This window comes from Atta cephalotes (assembly GCF_000143395.1).
Source record: "Atta cephalotes unplaced genomic scaffold scaffold00044, whole genome shotgun sequence".
NCBI lineage: Eukaryota > Metazoa > Arthropoda > Insecta > Hymenoptera > Formicidae > Atta > Atta cephalotes.
Genome location: NW_012130108.1, coordinates 2,063,072 through 2,081,410, shown reverse-complemented (window position 1 = coordinate 2,081,410; position 18,339 = coordinate 2,063,072). Strand labels below are relative to the sequence as shown.

The following is an 18,339-nucleotide window of genomic DNA, read 5'->3' as shown; positions in this document are numbered from 1 at the left end:
TTCAGAAGTATAAACGGTCCGTCGTTTTCCACTTATCGAAATAGCCAACTCGACTGCAAATTTAACAATGTGTGTTTTGCTGTAAGACGATTCGATCACTAGTAGTATTGCCAGTTCTTTCGTGATTGTATAACGACACGTAATTTATTGTTGATGTAAGGTAAAAAAAATCTTTGAGACATTTTTACAAGAACAGTTTAGTGATAATTGTATCTATCTTTTAAATTCACTTTTATACATTCGCTTTTATTTAATATTTTATTGTAATTTATTGTAATTTACTTTTATTTATTTATAATTTATTGTCATATAACAATTGCAAAATTAAATAGAAATTAGAGAATAATTTATGAAGCTACAATACATAAAAATTATTGTATTTATCTTTCAAATTTACTTTTAGACATTTATTTTTATTTAGTTGTGATTTGCTCTCTCTTCTATATATCTTTTTTCATATATTTACTTTCATTCATTTATAATTTATTGTTATATTGAGTTGTCCGGAAAATTCGCCGCAAAAGATTTAAATTTAATAAATATATACTAGTAAAATTTAAATCTTCTGCGTTTCAATTTTCCTTCAAAATCGGCACGAACAACCTAATATAATTGCAAAATTCCGAAAAACTCAATATAATTTCAAAATTAAATTAAAATTAGAAAACAAATTATAGAATTACAATATGAGTTTAAAAAAATTGTATTTAAAATAAATAAAAAATAAATTCCGGTACCGGGAATCGAACCCGAGCCTCCTGGGTGAGAGCCAGGTATCCTAGCCACTAGACCATACCGGATTATGAAAGTTCTCGTTTGAATTTTAAAGAAATAATTAGCTATCGTACATAATAAATTTATACATCATTGATAGTTTTATATTTTTTTAACACTATGTTAGCTAACTGCAATAATATATCATAACAATTCTATAAAATATCTCTGGAAACTATCATAAATAAAAAAATTATTATTTCTATATTTTATATTCAGTAATATAAATAACATTATTAATAACAATAACAACTATTACACATATTTGCCACATAAACAATTAACAGAAAATCATTTAAAAAAAAATAAAAAACATATCGTTTATACTAATTGTAAGTTTCGAACCGACGACGTTTTTGATGCACATTTCACGATAAACTCGGTACTTCGATCATTACATTTATTAATTACTAAGACAAAAAATATAAACGACAATTGCATAACTTATAATAATGAGCAAAAGAATTTGTCAGAAGTGGGATTCGAACCCACGCCCTCAGAGAGGACCAGAAAGCCCTAATAACTCGGTATTGAACCGAGAAGGTATGAACCTTGAGTCTGGCGCCTTAGACCGCTCGGCCATCCTGACAATCGATTACGAGTCTCTTAATAATACAGATAAGTTGTATACAGCAGTGCACATATTAAATTTATTTAATGTAAAACACATAAGAATAAATATCCATAATTTATTAAATAATCCAATAATATAAAATAATTAATAATCTATAATATAATAATAATTGATAAGCCATAAAATAATTCGTTACCAACACGAACTGTGTAAAAAAAAAATCAATTATACTTGCCATAAATTTTGTGGAAAGCTCTTTTGTCTACAAAATGCGTATGAGATGAAAAATAGTATATTACAAAATTTTTAATAAATTCGAGAACAATTTAATTAATTATTTTTCATTATATTTTTTACTCATAGCATTTTTGCGAGCAAAAGAATTTGTCAGAAGTGGGATTCGAACCCACGCCCTCAGAGAGGACCAGAAAGCCCGGAAAACTCGGTTTTTGAACCGAGAAGGAGTGAACCTTGAGTCTGGCGCCTTAGACCGCTCGGCCATCCTGACAATCGAATTCATATTTCTTAAAATATTTACATGAATATTTATTCAATTTATATATTTACATCGTTCATTAATATTATCTTTCAGACTATAAATAATTTTCTTATTTGTATATATATTTAATTTTTACATATATACTACACCTAAAATATAAAATTTTAATTATTATATTATTTACAAATTCTATATAAAATGCAAATGAGAGAGAGAGAGAGAGAGAAATATAAATATATATATATATATATATAATAAAAGTATTTTTTAATTAATAAAATAAAAATATATAAATTTTTAAATAAAAAAAATTAAATTGTAAAAAAAAGATTATGTTTCCGCCCGGGATCGAACCGGGGACCTTGTGCGTGTGAAGCACACGTGATAACCACTACACTACGGAAACTTACGAAAGGATCTTCTTTTGATTTTGAACATCTAGTTCCTTCAAGCTATTTTGCTATAATTAACTTTATTAACATGACTTTATTAACATGATATCTTTATATTTAAAAAATTTCATTGAAATATATAAATTATAATGATTATATTATGTCTGAATTTTATATAGAAAAATACAGGTTTCAAACAATTGAAGCATTTCTATATCTATTTTTTTTATACAAATACATTAGCCTAATAATTAAATACGTTATTGATCTAGAATTAACATTAATAGATAATAGATTAAACATTTTATTCGGTAATTAATATCGTCTAAAATGCTAGGAATAATTGAACATAAGTAGGTAATATTACAAAAGATAAATATACATACTACATATAATAACATAGAATTTGTAGATTATCAATTAGAATATATATAAATATTTATCAATTAAATTGATAAATAAAACAAATGAATTCGAACACAGTAGATATATCATAAAACAAATTGTAAGAGGTACTGACTTATTGTTAGAAGAGTCGTATGATGGTAACAAATTTACAGAAATGTAACGCCGTTATGTCTATAAATAAATCCGTGGGATACAATGCCATCCTTTACGAGAAAAACACAGCCGGCGTGCCAGAGATATTTCGGTATTCTTTGAATTGTAAATGTTACATGACATTAAATCGAGACTGTTCATCGTCGCTTCGACGAATCTGTGGAATTTCTACGGGATTTCTCTTCCTATTTTCGTCACGGTACAAGAATTTACAGTCTCATTCGGACAATGATATCCCATTACAACAATGATTAAACATGAGTTACAGTATTCGAATCATACAGTATTTCGGATCTAATCGACGCTCATGGTTCATTGACACAGCTGTGTATTGCCAGTTGCTGCATTTCTTACGTTTTCTCGCTCAATATTTTATCGACGGAGGCTAATAATACGTTAGAAGTTTAACCTACAGTAGGCACATCTATTATGGCCCGTTTCCACCAACGCAGATTAACTTTAATCTCGGTTCAACTTACTCTCTGTTTTTTTCTAGTTTTAAAGATTAGAAAAAGACGAAGAGTGTGTTGAACCGAGATTAAAGTTAATTTACATTGGTGGAAATGGGTATATTTAATCAAGATTGTGCGTTTATTGTAAAATACAATACTAGAGAGAGAAACCAGAAAGAGATGACACATGAATGTAACATTGAAAAACACCTTGACCTTAAACGATATAATAAATAAAAAACATTGACCCTAAATGATATAATAAATTTCTACGGTAATTAATATACCTAGATATTTTTTTATATTTTTATTTTTATGTCACGCAATATGCAAATGGATTATAACTTTGTTATATAGGTAATAATTATAGATAATTACTTATTACTTATTTTTTTGTATTGTATTATCCAATTTGTAATAATTATTTACATTCAAAATTAACTGTTCTTTATTATGTTGTTCAACAGTTTAGGAAACGTATCAAGACGTATCATTCGTACAAAAATATAAAGATGTTTAGCATTCAAAATTCGATATGAGTATATAACCTGGGTATCCATACATTAATAAAAGAATTAAAAATTTGTAATAATTAATTAGAATTTAACATTATATTTCACTTTACTTTATATTTTAAAATATGTACGCATAAACATTTTACAAAGTTATTCTAATAAAAGGGTATTTTTTTCATATACGTATCATATAAATAATGATTTTATGTTTTAAAACGTATACTCGATCATGAACTTTATAAAGTTATCATAGAGGGGTGTTTTATATCACATAAATAATGATTAACTTACATTATGCCCCATAAAAGGCGTAGTTCTTATACGCCTTTTAACATCCCGTTGGCAAAGTGTTGAGATTTGCGGGTAATGCAGGCGTTTGGACGAGAGATGCATTTAATTAAAAATGTACAGATCGTGTAAGCATTCTCACGAATCCTGTCACGCATTAGCAATTCGTTCACGTACAAAAATCGCAAGACGTTAATTTTCCCTCTCTCACCCCGAAATTTCGCTCCAGATGCAGCAACTATTGCTTTTGCCCACCTTTCTTGAAACTCATTTAATGTGTTTCTTCCACGAAGCACCTCTTCTCCGCAGCCGGTTTGGGTTAAAGGGGAGAGAAGATCTGTTGCTTATATACTTACTTAAGAATCTCGAGGGCGAGCAGACATTTATAAATGTAATCATACAGTGGATTAAAAAATTAGCGTAGTGAGTTGTTTCTAAATTGTCGTACAATTGCTGAAGAAATATATCGTGTATCTTTAAAATTTAATTCAACTATATTTAATTTTTAATATTTCTTGATTTATAATATACATGTTATATAATAATGTATATATATATATATTTTTTTTCACATTTACATATACAGTTACAAAATTATAATTGCCCGGACAATTATGCGCCATTATAGATAAATAAATTTCCTTAAATTGTTAGCCAAGTGTCAAAAATTGTGAAATTGTGATTGTTAAAAATTTTTACACACCCATAACATTTTATTAAGCATTAATAATTTATGTTTATATTTGAAGAACTGATTGTAAAGCTATGTTGTCACACTATATAAAGATTTCCAAAATATGAATCTTTCTGTTATACCATCACAATATTTGAGCATATCGTAAAGATCTTATCATACTACGCATTGAAGATTGAAGATTACGAATTAGCTAAGATTAGAATTCGATCAGTTAGATAACTTTAATTTTAATCCGTTTCGTTCTGATTGGTTAAATTCTAATCTTTATTTCGCCTATGGGAATTGAAGATTAAATTGAAGATTATAAAGATATATGATCGAATCCTAATGTTTAATTCGCAGTTTGAAGATTAATCCTTAATCTTCAATGCGTATATAGTGTGACACGAGCTTTACGGTACTACGACTGGTCGCGGATCGGTGCGCGACCATTAAGTATCAAACTCAGATGTCGCCGAGATTACGTGCATCTGCAGGATATAGCTACCAATTCATGGGTATCGTACCATGAAATGTATCTCTCGCCACTTAGCGGACGAGAATTTGGGACGACGATGTGCGTGTTGATAACGTTATGCGAGTAACTAAATGCACTTGCATCTGCACGCGTTTCGAAACGCGGTCGTACAATCAGGCGGATATTGATGATGCGGGGGTCCATTTACATTTATACTCGGGGTCCATTTACATTTATAATGCCTCACTGCATTGAACAAAACCGCTGCATTAACTCCACATTCTGATAATGAAACATTTGAACTCGTAACAGTAACACATTTTTTTGTGACACTGTATTGAATAAAAATTACTAAATTTTAATAAATATTTGTTTGGTATATTAATTATTGAATCGTGTATATAACAATATTTATCGGATGTTAGCTTGGTCACAAATTCAATGTTTCTTCAATGAAAGTTTGATACAAGATCATTATTTATTCCAATTTTTATCGATGTTGAAGCAGCGACTATCTCTCGCATTGTAATATTCAATATTTATGTAAGAGATGTAACATTCGACACAGTCATATACAATTCTACCAAAAGGTCACGCGATAAAACTTAATCCGATTTAGAAAGTTAAACATATAAATCTGTTTCATCTTCGTGCTCATGTTGGACGCATTCAAATATATGAAAGTCGTTTTTTTAGATACTAATTTACGAAAGTCAACTTTCGAAGCGTATATATACATATATATATATATATATATATATATACATATATATATGCAAAGGAAGAACATAACTTTGCAACTCTTGCTTATGAGTCAATGCGAGTCCAGAGGATAAGAAGTTTAGTAGAAAGCAAGAGAGTTATGTAATAATCGATTTATTTACAAAATTACAATAAATTATATATCGGAAGGGGATCAATGCGATCTTTGAGTCAGAGTCATGTGACTGGGGAAATCATATTAAATAATCGAGACTATTCTATACACTTGACGAATATTAACTCTCACTCAGCCAAAAAATACAGACGAAATATTTTCTGACAAAAAATTATAATATTAGTTTCGTGAAATATACCGCGATATTATATATATATATATACTTTTATATCATTTATACTTATATATATATATACATATATATTAATATTATTGTATTATATTGTATTAATAAAATAAAAAAAATAATTCCACATGTATCAGAAAATATTATGATTTTTTTATGTGTCTAGCAAAAATTTTGGTAGTGAGAGAGTTAATAATACGGAGATCAAACATTTCTTCCGAATACACGAACAATATATAAATAGTCAAAAGTAATCGCGGGATATAGCAAGATATTATGCGTATTGTTATCGATACGTCTAGGAAATACAACAATTGAGCAGTCACAGTTGCAAGAATCCTAGTATATTCTATTCAGACTCGTAATTCTTAGGCAATATATTTTTTAATAGCTCAATTCCAAATACACCGGTATAATTTCCGGACTACATTTATCACCATTTAAAAGCTGTCTGTGAAATTAATTTGAATACACACTGCCTAATATACAACAATTGAGTGCCACTATTTACACGAGATTCGCAAGTCAAATTTTCCTGTCGCATAAATCAGAACGAAGCGACCGTATTTTATTATGTCGTCGACAATTGCTTTACTACATCAACTGCTGAATAATTATATATTGTTACGAACGGCATGCAGATAGGCTTTCGCACGCGAATGATTTTCACAGATATTACGGTTAAATATATTAAATTATATGAGAGCTTGAAACTATGCCCTGCAATAAATACAACATGGATAAATTGCATGCAGTTAAATTTGTATCGAAGAATAATACATCCCTTAACATTTAAGCGAGTAGATGAGGTGGCCACAGATTTCTTAGATAGCAAGGTATTGTTTATTTGACGTAATTATTTGTTCATTCTTAACGAATCTAATATTCTATCATCGTAAAAATGACGTGGATTTGTCTACATAACGTCATATTAACCAACGTTAACGAAAATACATCATTATTTTCGTATTATTATTAACGGCATAAATGAATGACGTTATTAATTGATCATTAATAACATTACGAATACGTCGTCAATTAGTCATTTATCTAACATCAATAAGTATAACGTTGTAAATATGTCATAAATAACATTAGTAATTGGTAAAAAAGATAACGTCAATATTATATCTTACATAGATCACGTGACATCAATAATTCAAAATGACTAACCATTGACATCAAAATGACTATATTTGCTACCTGAATTTTCTTAAAAACCTTGTTTTGGAAAAAAAAATAAAAAGTATTGTGAAAATAAAGATAAAAAAAAGTCTTAAAGTTCAAAGTTATTTTTACATTTTTTTATAGTCTATCTTATAAGGATATAATTAATATAAATTTAATTATAACATATAATGCAGTAAAAAATATAACTGCAAAAATAAAACTTTTTGGGATATTCTGAACACCTCATCTACCAACCTCATCTACCAACTTGCACATCTTTACATTACTCACTTAAAGGTTAATAAATATAATTATCGTCAAATTTATTTTTAAGTTGCCTGATAACCAAAAATATACTGAATGAAAAATATCTTTAAAATGTAAAAATGTCCTACATATAAAAATACAGAAGAGGTAATTGTTTCACGCAGAAAAACTATTATCACATAATCTATGTATTGATCTAGGAAACTATACTGTGTTAAAAAAAGAAATGCTTTTATACAGTCTATCGTGAATATTTGAGACAAGAAACTACGGAGATGTAGTATGTAAACAGTGTACAATAAAAAATTCAAATCGTCTGTAAATATATAATAATAAATAAAGATACTTAATAAATTCACTTTTTCCTCTTATCGCTCTCTCTGTCAGTTGTCTTTTCAATTATCAGTTTGTTTCGTTTTCTCGTTATAGTCGTCGATCGAGTACTCGGAGTGATCTGTTTTAATCCTTGCTGTTGCAGAATTTTACATGGACTAGCTGCACGCGGTGGTGTTGTACCCTTGAGAAGAGCTTCGACATCCGCTAATCGTTTTTTGAGCGCTCTATTTTCCTTTTTAAATCTTACAAGCTCAGAATCCTTATCCAATCGTTCGTAACCGGAGCTGCTTGTCTCCTCTGCAAAGTGCCTAAACACGTGATGCAACTTATCTTCGTACTGCCTCTGCATTAAAATCATTCGTTTCTCGGCTTCCATTAGCCGCCAATCCTGATTCGTGATGTGAGCCTCGAGCTCGGTTATCTGAACCTCCAGATTCTTCGAGCTTTCCTTCAAGTCGATCACCTTGCGGAAGTATTTCATAAATAACGTTATTATTTCACCGTGTGAGAGTTTCTTCAAACGCTCCGTCAACATTCTCTCGCCCTTCTCGCGTTGAGATTGATTCTCATCAAAATCTTTCCGTCCGCAAATCATTTCATTCTTGTGCTCGATCATCGCATCGATGGCTTCGATGGTTTCACCGCATTCTAATAGTTTACGTTCTTCGACCATCGTCAGGGTTCTATCCTTTTGAAACTTCTCATCTAAATCGCATTTCTCGTCCACTAAACAATCTCGAGTGCGCCTCAAATTTCTAATTTCGTGTCGTAACGCTTCTTTCTCATCCATGTCAGCAGTTCTTTCTAGATCCATTGATTTCTCTTTCAGAACATGATCCAGATGAGATATCCTTGCACTAACATCCATCAAATTCTTCATCTTATCTGAACAATCTTTCTCTGAACAAACAGTTTTTGATTTCATATTGTGTTTCTCATCCTCGCTCTCCGATTGCATTTCCTTCAATTTGGACGCAGTTAAATTATATTTCTCCTCAAGTTCACGAATCTTTTGCTGATCCTTAGCCAACTCGTCCTCCAACTGCTTCTTACGTTCCTCTTCTCTCTTCAATTGCCGCTTTAATTTATCCATTTGCTTCTTTGACGTATTTAACGAGGCTTCCAACTCCAAGACTTTTTTCGCGGAATCACCTGCTATTTGCTTTATCATATCTATATCCATCATTCGTTTCTCATAATGTATCGCTATATTTTTCATTAATTCAATTTCTTTCTTGTGTGTCTTTTCATCAAGATCCTTGTACATATGTGCATTTTCCGCTTGTGCCAATTGTGTTCTCGTATTGTAATACTCCTCTTCCAGTTTACTACGTTTACGTTGGAATTTTTGCTTCGCGCTGGTGCGCGTATCGGAATTCTTTATCATATCTGCTATGAAACGTTGCTTAATCTTAATTGTCGTTTGCAGTTCTTCAATACGTTTATGCGCTCCATCCAAATTTGATTGAATTTTCTTCACTTGTGTCTGTTTTGCCTCGTTATTTAGTGTTAGAGCTTTCAACTCTTTGATAGGTTCAGGCATTTCCGTGTTTTTGAGAACTTCAAGTAATAGATCGGGTGAATTATCGTTTTGTATTGCAACAAAATTATCGTTAATGATATTATCAGTAATATTTACTTCTGACTCGCGATTATCCAATATGTAAGGATTGATATATTCTGAGATATGATTTTCAAGGATTTGATTTTGGCAAGGTTTCAGGCTGTCATTAAAAGCTAATACTTCGTTACACATATCAGAACCAGGTAACATCGAGTTTCTCCTGGAATTTGGATTTCTTATCGGTATGGGACGAGATACTGGTACGTAATTATTATTTACGGATCTCGTCACTGGAGATATAATCTCAATGTTTGCCTCTCTGAAATCATCCTTTGTAGAATCGACAATTCTATCCGTCTCCAACTTAAATTTACTCATACATTCGTCCAGCTTCTCCAAAAAATCTGGATTTTCCGAACTCACATCACTTTGATCGTCATCTTCTTCCTCATCGTCTTCTTCTTCTTCCTCATCATCATCAACATCAGATATTTCACTCTCTGAACTAGAGGTACAATTGGGATTAAGCTTAATTTTCGTTTGATTTGCAGATTCGTCAGTTTTTTCATCAGTCTCAGTTACTTCCTCAATGCGTTCCAATGATCTTCTGGCATTCTCTGCATATCCCTGCAAACTGGTACTCTCATCGCTGGCTATACATTCCTCGTACTCTTGTTTCATGCACAGCCACTGCTCAATTTGATCTTGATCAGTGTGTGGCAGAACATTACTTGTCATGAGCTTCGTAAACAGACCTTCTGCATTAGAAACTAACTTGGACCATTGAGAAGCAGCAAACTCCAATCTGAATAGATCTGCGCTAGAACTACGTTCGCCGGAAGTAGCAGGCGTCATTGTGTCGTGCACCTCCTCGCTAGCTTGCTCGGTTTCTTCTTCAGTCAGCCGATGACGTTCATGATCGTGATCGTGATAGGATGGCATCATATCAATATATGGCATGCAACATTGATGATCTGCTATCGGCTGATGTTGAATCCATGGGCTATAATGCATCATTTTACTCATATGATCTCAGTTAACGAGACACACGTTCATTCGAATACAAGTTAATCTGCATCTGTAAAATGTCATTTTTTATTTGTTTAGAAGAGTTTCTGTTTCATTGTTTAAGTAAAACTATTGCATCATATGAAAATCTTACATTATCTCTCTGTCTCCAATCATATTTTTATACCTTGCGCCCACAATCTGGATTTTTTCTGTTTCAAAAAATTTGAAAAAATTCTAAATAAATTATAAGAATAAGAGTTATTCAATATCTCTATTACATGACTAAACAGTTTTTTAATTCAAATTAAAACTAAGGCTGTGTGTTTACATAATAATTTACATATCTATATGTATATAGATATTAATATAAATTATATTTTATGTCATCTATGTAAACACTGTATGAATCATTATAGCCTATGTTCTTTGATGTTAAAATTTCTATTCTGGCTTATATATTTTTATTTATTAATACTAAAGTTAAATATATTAACAATCATAAAACTTAAGTACATACTTCTTTCTGTATTATTCAATTTATAATTTATATGTTTTTCATTGTTTATATTGTCTAAATCAAAAAATTAATCTAAATGTAACATAAATAACACGTAAATATTCCATATAAACATAATTTTGAATATATAGCAGAATTCTCATTAAAACCTTTAAATTGAAATTTGAGAAAAAATGAGAAACAAAAATATGAGAATGAAATTTCGTTTGTGCCAAAAAAGATCCAGATGTAGATAGAGACAGTTAATCTCGCATTTAAGTGAAGTGTTAAATTATATAAGCATAAAAAGAGATTAAAATGTAATCAGTAAATAATACTTACAAGTGAAATTCCTAACCTATCAGGACTTCCCATGTCTCAGAACTATATTTCGGAATTCTTTGTCTCATGGAAGAGCCGTAACACATATTTTATGTTTCGTACGCTTCACGATTTCATGAATTAAACGTCATATTTTTAACTGTGAGATCACATCGTTATGCGTTTGCAAGCTTTCTTTCAGCTGGCTTGACAGGAATCGATGTCAGCTAACATGGAACGAATTTACGCAGCGGCGCCAAGAAACAGATGAAATTGCATAAACGTCAGATTTGTTCTCTGTAGTTGCATTACTCCGCAATTAAATCTTCACTTGAAACGGAGTTTTACGACATAGCGCCTCTGTGTACAAGATGTGTACAACATACATTAAACTACGTAGCTAGTTTAAATATTTCCAATGGATAATACGCAGTGTGTCTATGTGCAAATTTTTCTCTAAATTTTTCATACTACTTTCAGAATTTTTATCTCAAAATTTGATAAATGTTTATTATAACGTTCTTTTCTTTGATTTTCCTGAAATCAAACCTTCTCTTCTTTTCATAGAATTATATTCCGAGAAAGAAAATCATCGCACAAATCCTGTATAATATTCAATTGGTTGATATCGTCTTGAAAGCAGAAATCGCATTATCCGATCAACAGTAAATCGTGAGCCTCATTATGAATGTCTCAGATGGCATCTCGCACGTTGCTATGCACGTCATTTTCGTTGCTATGGTAAATTTGACAAGTGTTTATATCAAAAACGTGACAGCTTTGACAGTTCGCTTCGAATGTTATTTCTCTCTGTAAAACACGGTACTTGCTTTCACAACTACATCACATGGAACAATATGAAAGAAAATCGTTTATTTTATTTTATTTTTTGTATCTTTTGATTCTTTACTTTTGCTCGTAAATCATTTGGTTAGAAAGATTTTAGCCCGTCAAAGTTAAAGTCTTAACAGAAAACTGATTTATATGGCCATTCTACAATAAGCCATTAGTCATAAATCAGAAGTTAGAAGTTGGAAATTGATGACTGTGATTGGTTAATTTCCAGCTTCTAATTTATGATTTATGATTAATGGCTTATTGTAGAATGCATAATAATCTTATGGGCTTTCTACGATAAGCTCTCACTTAAGTCTTAAATCATACGATATTAACTGATCACAGTTAAATGTGAGAAAAAAAATCGATTATGGTTGGTTAATTTTATATAACTTAAGACTTAAAGCTTAGGTAAGTCCCAATCATAATCGATTTTTCTTCTCACATTTGACTGTGATCAATTAATGTCTAGACAATCTATTTATAAAGTATCTTATGACTTTAGTCTTATGTCTTTAGTAACGCATAAAAACTATTTTATGACTTATGTCTTAAAAGTGTATAAATATGAAGTGCCTTTAAAACATAATAGGCCTTCTACAATAAGCCATTAGTCATAAATTAGACGTCAGAAGCTAAAAATTGACGACTGTGATTAGTCAATTGGCTTATTGTAGAAGGCCCATTAAAATTATAAATCAGCCTTTCTGCTATGAACTTTACAATTAATTATAAATGAAATATTTTGATTTCAGAGCTTTACACTAATTCTGTGAAAGAATTCCAGGGAGACTGATATAAACCAGCAATGTTCGTTTATCTGAGCAAAAAGATTTCAATACCAAACAACTTTCGATTAAACTGCATAGCATGGAATCAGAAGGATGGATACATTGCAGTGGGAGGAGAAGATGGTCTTTTAAAAGTTCTTCGAGTAGACTCCAATGTCAATGGATCGCACAGCGGTGGAAAATCTCGAGGCTTGGCTGCGGCAAGTAATCTAAGCATGAATCAACCCCTAGAGGGTCACAATGGACATGTTCAAGTAGTGACGTGGAATGAGGAGTATCAGAAGCTGACATCGAGTGATCAGAATGGAGTTATTATTGTTTGGATGCTGTATAAGGGTTCGTGGTATGAAGAAATGATAAATAATCGCAACAAGTCTGTGGTAAAAGGTATGGCTTGGAGCTCTGATGGTCAAAAGATATGCATAGTCTATGAGGATGGAGCTGTGATTGTCGGATCTGTCGATGGCAACAGAATCTGGGGTAAGGAATTGAAAAACGTATCCCTTTCTGCTGTACAGTGGTCTCCAGATGGAAAATTGCTTCTGTTTGGTTTGAAAAGTGGAGAACTTCATCTCTATAATAATCAAGGCGTCTTTCTAACAAAACTGAACATTCCCTCACAGAATACCTCCCAGTTTCAAACCATAATGGCACTACAGTGGTACGATGGAAGAAACGGTTACGTTGCCATAGACTGTCCGACTCTAGCTATTTGTTATCGCAACGGTAGGATTCTATTGATGCGAGATACCAGCGATGACAATCCAATTATGTTGGAGACCGGGGTGACTACTTCGTGGTGCAACTGGAATAGCTGTGGCTCTCTCTTGGCGATAACAGGCATGATGCCGGTACTCAGTAATGGAGAAACAAAGGACATGAATGTTATACAGTTTTATACGCCATTCGGCGAACATATGAGAACCCTGAAGGTACCAGGACGGGAAGTAACGTGTTGCACTTGGGAAAAAGGTTCCCTCCGAGTCGCTTTGTCTGTCGACTCTCACATATACTTTGCGAACATTCGTCTGGACTACAAATGGACGTACTTCAGCAATACGGTTGTTTTCACGAACGAGAAAATTGGTAAGGATGGCACCTGCGTGACATTCTGGAACACGAGCAGCAACACGTGTTGTACCAAGTACGTGAGATCTTTGATATCGATAGCCTCGCATGGAGAACACTGCGTGCTCTCCGTGAGAAACGATCCCACCCAGGCCACTGAGCAATTCGCTCTCCTTGTTTGTAACACCATCGCCACACCAATAGACTCCAAGTTCTTGGATCTGGAACCATTATACCTTACTATGATATCCAATATGGTCGTGGCCGCGTCTAAGAACAATTTCTTGATTTGGAACTTTCGCGCACCCCGTAACTCGATGTTGCACTCGAGCAGGATGCGCAAGTACAAGATCTATCACGTGGACGAGACGCCGACCGGCGTGACCGAGGTCATTCAGGATTTGGACAAGGACTGTGCGTTCGAAACCCCCATCAGTACGAAAGCAACCATGGATCCGATTTGCTGCGTCTACGCCACCGAAAAGACTCTTTTGGTTGGCCGAGACTCGGGGATGATACAACGGTACTCTCTGCCGCAGATAACGCTCGTGAACCGATATAATACTGTATGCAGATTGCACAGAATCGCCATTAACTGCGACTCCACACGCGTTTCCATCCTAGATGCCAATGGTATACTCTCTATGTTGGATCTGGATCTTCAAAAACCACCCGATTCGCGAGACGGAGACTCGAGTGAAGATATATCTAAGTTTGAGAGAAAAGATGTATGGGCTATGTGCTGGGCACAGGATAATCCTTCGCTCCTAGCGATTATGGAGAAGACTAGAATGTACGTTCTGAGAGGATTGGATCCCGAAGAGCCTATAGCTTGCTCTGGATATATTTGTTCTTTCCAAGACTTGGAAATACGCTGCGTTTTACTGGATGATCTCATGCTGAAGTCTGACGACATGCGAAAGGACTTGATTGTGGACTTGGAAGTAAAATCTCTAAGAGACACAAGAGAGCTGTTGGCCAAAGTGGGTCTGAAAGAGGCCAACAATTTCATCCAGGACAATCCGCATCCGCGTCTCTGGCGTCTATTGGCTGAGTCGGCATTGACAAAGCTGGACTTGGAAACGGCGGAGAACGCCATGGTGCGCTGCACGGATTACCTGGGTATACAGTTTATCAAGCGTTTGCAAAACGTGCACAATGATCAGCTGAAGAAAGCCGAAGTAGCGGCGTTTCTTGGTAACTATGACGAGGCCGAGAAGCTTTACTTGGACATGGACAGGAGAGACCTGGCAGTTGCTTTGCGTCAAAAGCTGGGCGATTATTTTCGGGTTGTGCAATTGATGAAAATGGGTATTGGCGGTTCGGATAAACAAATGGAACACGCGTACAACAAGATCGGTGATTACTTCGCCGAGAGACAGAACTGGGAGAGTGCAAAAGAATATTACGAGAAAGGTAGAAATTTGGAGAGACTCATTCAATGCTATTATAAATTAGAAGATTTCGTTCAGCTAGCGGCAACCGTGGATCAACTACCGGACAAGAGTCCCATCTTGAAGACCGTAGCTAGAATGCTGGCTTCGGTAGGAATGTGTTCGCAGGCTGTGGCAGCTTACATTAAATATGGCGACGTAAAGCTGGCCGTAGATATATGCGTGCGTCTGAATCACTGGGACCAAGCTGTCGACCTGGCAAAGACTTACAAGATGGCACAGATCGGCGAGTTGCTGAGCAAATACGCCAATCATCTATTATCGAACGGTAAGCATCTGCAGGCAATCGAGTTGTACAAGAAGGCCAACTACAACTTGGAAGCGGCTAAATTATTGTTTCATCTTGCTGAGGAGCAAACTAAATCCAAGTCGCATCCCCTGCGCGTGAAGAAGATATACGTTCTCGCGGCCTTGCTGATTGAAGACCATATCAATAGCGTTCCTGCAATAAAAGGTGGACGCAGCAACGTTGTCATGGGTCTTACTGAAAGCAACGAGGATACCAAGATTATAGAAAACGCTTGGCGAGGCGCCGAGGCGTATCACTTCCTTCTGCTCGCGCATAGACAATTGTACGATGGCAGTTTCGATGCCGCGATGAAGACCGCTTTGCGATTAAGAGACTACGAGGATATACTGGAAATAGAAGACATCTACTGTCTATTGGCACTATCAAGCGCTGTTAATCACGCATTCGCTACCTGTTCAAAGGCTTTTATAAAATTGGAAGGACTTGAGACAATCTCGGAGGCGAAGAAAGAGGAGTATGAAGAACTAGCGGTAGATATCTTCACGAAGCACACTCCGAAAGATTCCCGTAACAACAAGGCGGAATGCGTCAACTGCGAAACTCTGGTACCTGATTGGTGCACCGCATGCCCGAATTGCTCGACCAGATTCCCTGCTTGTATCGTCTCGGGCAAACCGCTGATGGATCTCAGCATCGCGTGGATCTGCACTGTTTGCCGACACCATGTCGCAACCGAACGCGATGTTGTTAACATAAATGCCTGCCCTTTGTGTCACAGCACCATCACTTACATGTAGGCTAAAATATGTAGGAATAATTTAACAATCTGTTGAATTTTGCTAAAATTTTACGATAAATGGTAAGCCTTTATTTTGATAACTGTGCAATGAGAATGAACAAGGGCATTTCAGTTTTATCTCACAATTTCGCGCAGAAAACGTAAAGTCAACAATAAAATGTTGTTATACTTGTTGGTTTCCACGACCCATATATGAGTCAAATGCGAATTAATTATAAGATAATTTAATAAGAATTAAAAATAGATAAAATGTTGATATTTTCGTGCCTTAATATTGAATAATACGGGGATGCTAACAAGAATGATCAGTGCAATTTTTAAAGCGTGTAAGTTTTTCTTTTATGCATACTAATATATTTTTTACAATCTCATATATAAATGGGATTTTCATCCGCTTTTAATGATATTCATTTTATTCTTTTTTATTATTCTTTTTTTATTTGAATGGATTGTACTTAATATCACATGCCAAATCATATGAATATTAATTTGCAATAGGTTTTGACTGTAATGAAATAACATCGTTAAAGCGAATATTTATCGAATGACAAAACGTAATGGGAATCTAATTTCAACGGTTTGTCATTGCATATGCATTACTGACATTCTGACTAAACGCATCTGTTATTCCGTCCAAAACGAGAGTAATGAGTCTTTAACGAGTAGAATCTCATTAGTTTTGTCATATCTTTAAACTTTATATACACAAGTACAGATATCTCTCGTGTAATTTTAATATCACAATTATGCAACTAGTGATTTTTAAGTCTGACGTAATTGATCTCTCATTATCGGAATCTCATATGTTATCTTCTTTTGTTACGTATAATGATATAATCATTTATTAATTAGAAATTTATATGAAGATATATATAATTCTATATATATCTTATTATTCTGAATTGTATAGACGTTTATGTGAAGGTAAAAGAGATGTAATTATTATATATGACGCAGATTTCTGATATATCGAAGATAGAAACTCCGAGTTGATCTCCGATTTCTTACAAAATGTATCGTAGCATATATACTTGTTTATTTGTAATAATCTAATTTGATGAAAATATAGTACAATTTCATATAATAATCTTTTATCAGATAGATATTTTTTTTTCTCTTAATGTATCATTCTCTTAATATATCATAATAGAATTTATTTAATCATACTATTCTGAATTATCTACTGCCAATTCAATTTTAATTGGTACTTTTATTTAAAGATGCTCTTAATCGAATGGAATTTTCATGAATTTTATGAATGCATGAAAAAGACCAAAAGATATTTTGGCAAAAAATATTTATGTTGTGAATTTTTCAACCATTCTATTGTATATAAAATACGTTAATGATTACTAATTGTATTTATTTTTTATATATAGTGTAATGTGCCAATTCTGCCCTAATTTTTTATTTAGTAACTTTTTATCAATGGAACAAAAGAATAACATTAATTTTTTAATGAATAATAATTTCGAGGGACAGGATAATTTTTTATGTGAATTTATTTTGTAGTTATAATATTTGATATTTGATACTTGTAATCATTTTTACACCAGATTAGATTAAAATGCTTAATGTAACATGAGAGAATATATATTTCTGATGTATCGTATTAACAAAATTTTAGTAACATTTTACAATAAATAAGATATTTATATGAATATATATATATATATATATATATATATATATATATATATAT

General features: G+C 33.1%; 2 protein-coding genes and 4 non-coding genes across 6 annotated transcripts; 1 reads left to right on the top strand and 5 right to left on the bottom strand.

Moving 5' to 3' along the window:
* Nucleotides 1-728: 728 nt before the first annotated feature.
* Nucleotides 729-800, bottom strand: Trnae-cuc. The gene has a single exon. It is a non-coding gene; the product is annotated as a tRNA-Glu (tRNA).
* A 441-nt stretch (nucleotides 801-1,241) lies between these two features.
* Trnal-caa lies at nucleotides 1,242-1,363 on the bottom strand. The gene is made up of 2 exons: nucleotides 1,326-1,363; nucleotides 1,242-1,286 (listed from the first exon to the last, which is right to left on the bottom strand). It is a non-coding gene; the product is annotated as a tRNA-Leu (tRNA).
* A 370-nt stretch (nucleotides 1,364-1,733) lies between these two features.
* Trnal-caa lies at nucleotides 1,734-1,856 on the bottom strand. Its single transcript has 2 exons — nucleotides 1,819-1,856; nucleotides 1,734-1,778 (listed from the first exon to the last, which is right to left on the bottom strand). It is a non-coding gene; the product is annotated as a tRNA-Leu (tRNA).
* Nucleotides 1,857-2,180: 324 nt separating this feature from the next.
* On the bottom strand, nucleotides 2,181-2,253 carry Trnav-cac. The gene has a single exon. It is a non-coding gene; the product is annotated as a tRNA-Val (tRNA).
* Nucleotides 2,254-8,065: 5,812 nt separating this feature from the next.
* LOC105622424 (kinesin-like protein costa) lies at nucleotides 8,066-10,636 on the bottom strand. Its single transcript, XM_012203844.1, has one exon. The coding sequence runs from the start codon at nucleotides 10,634-10,636 to the stop codon at nucleotides 8,066-8,068; it is 2,571 nt and encodes an 856-aa protein (XP_012059234.1).
* A 2,447-nt stretch (nucleotides 10,637-13,083) lies between these two features.
* On the top strand, nucleotides 13,084-16,635 carry LOC105622423 (WD repeat-containing protein 35). Its single transcript, XM_012203843.1, has one exon. It carries the CDS (start codon nucleotides 13,084-13,086, stop codon nucleotides 16,633-16,635), a length of 3,552 nt encoding a protein of 1,183 aa, XP_012059233.1.
* The last annotated feature ends 1,704 nt before the right edge of the window (nucleotides 16,636-18,339 follow it).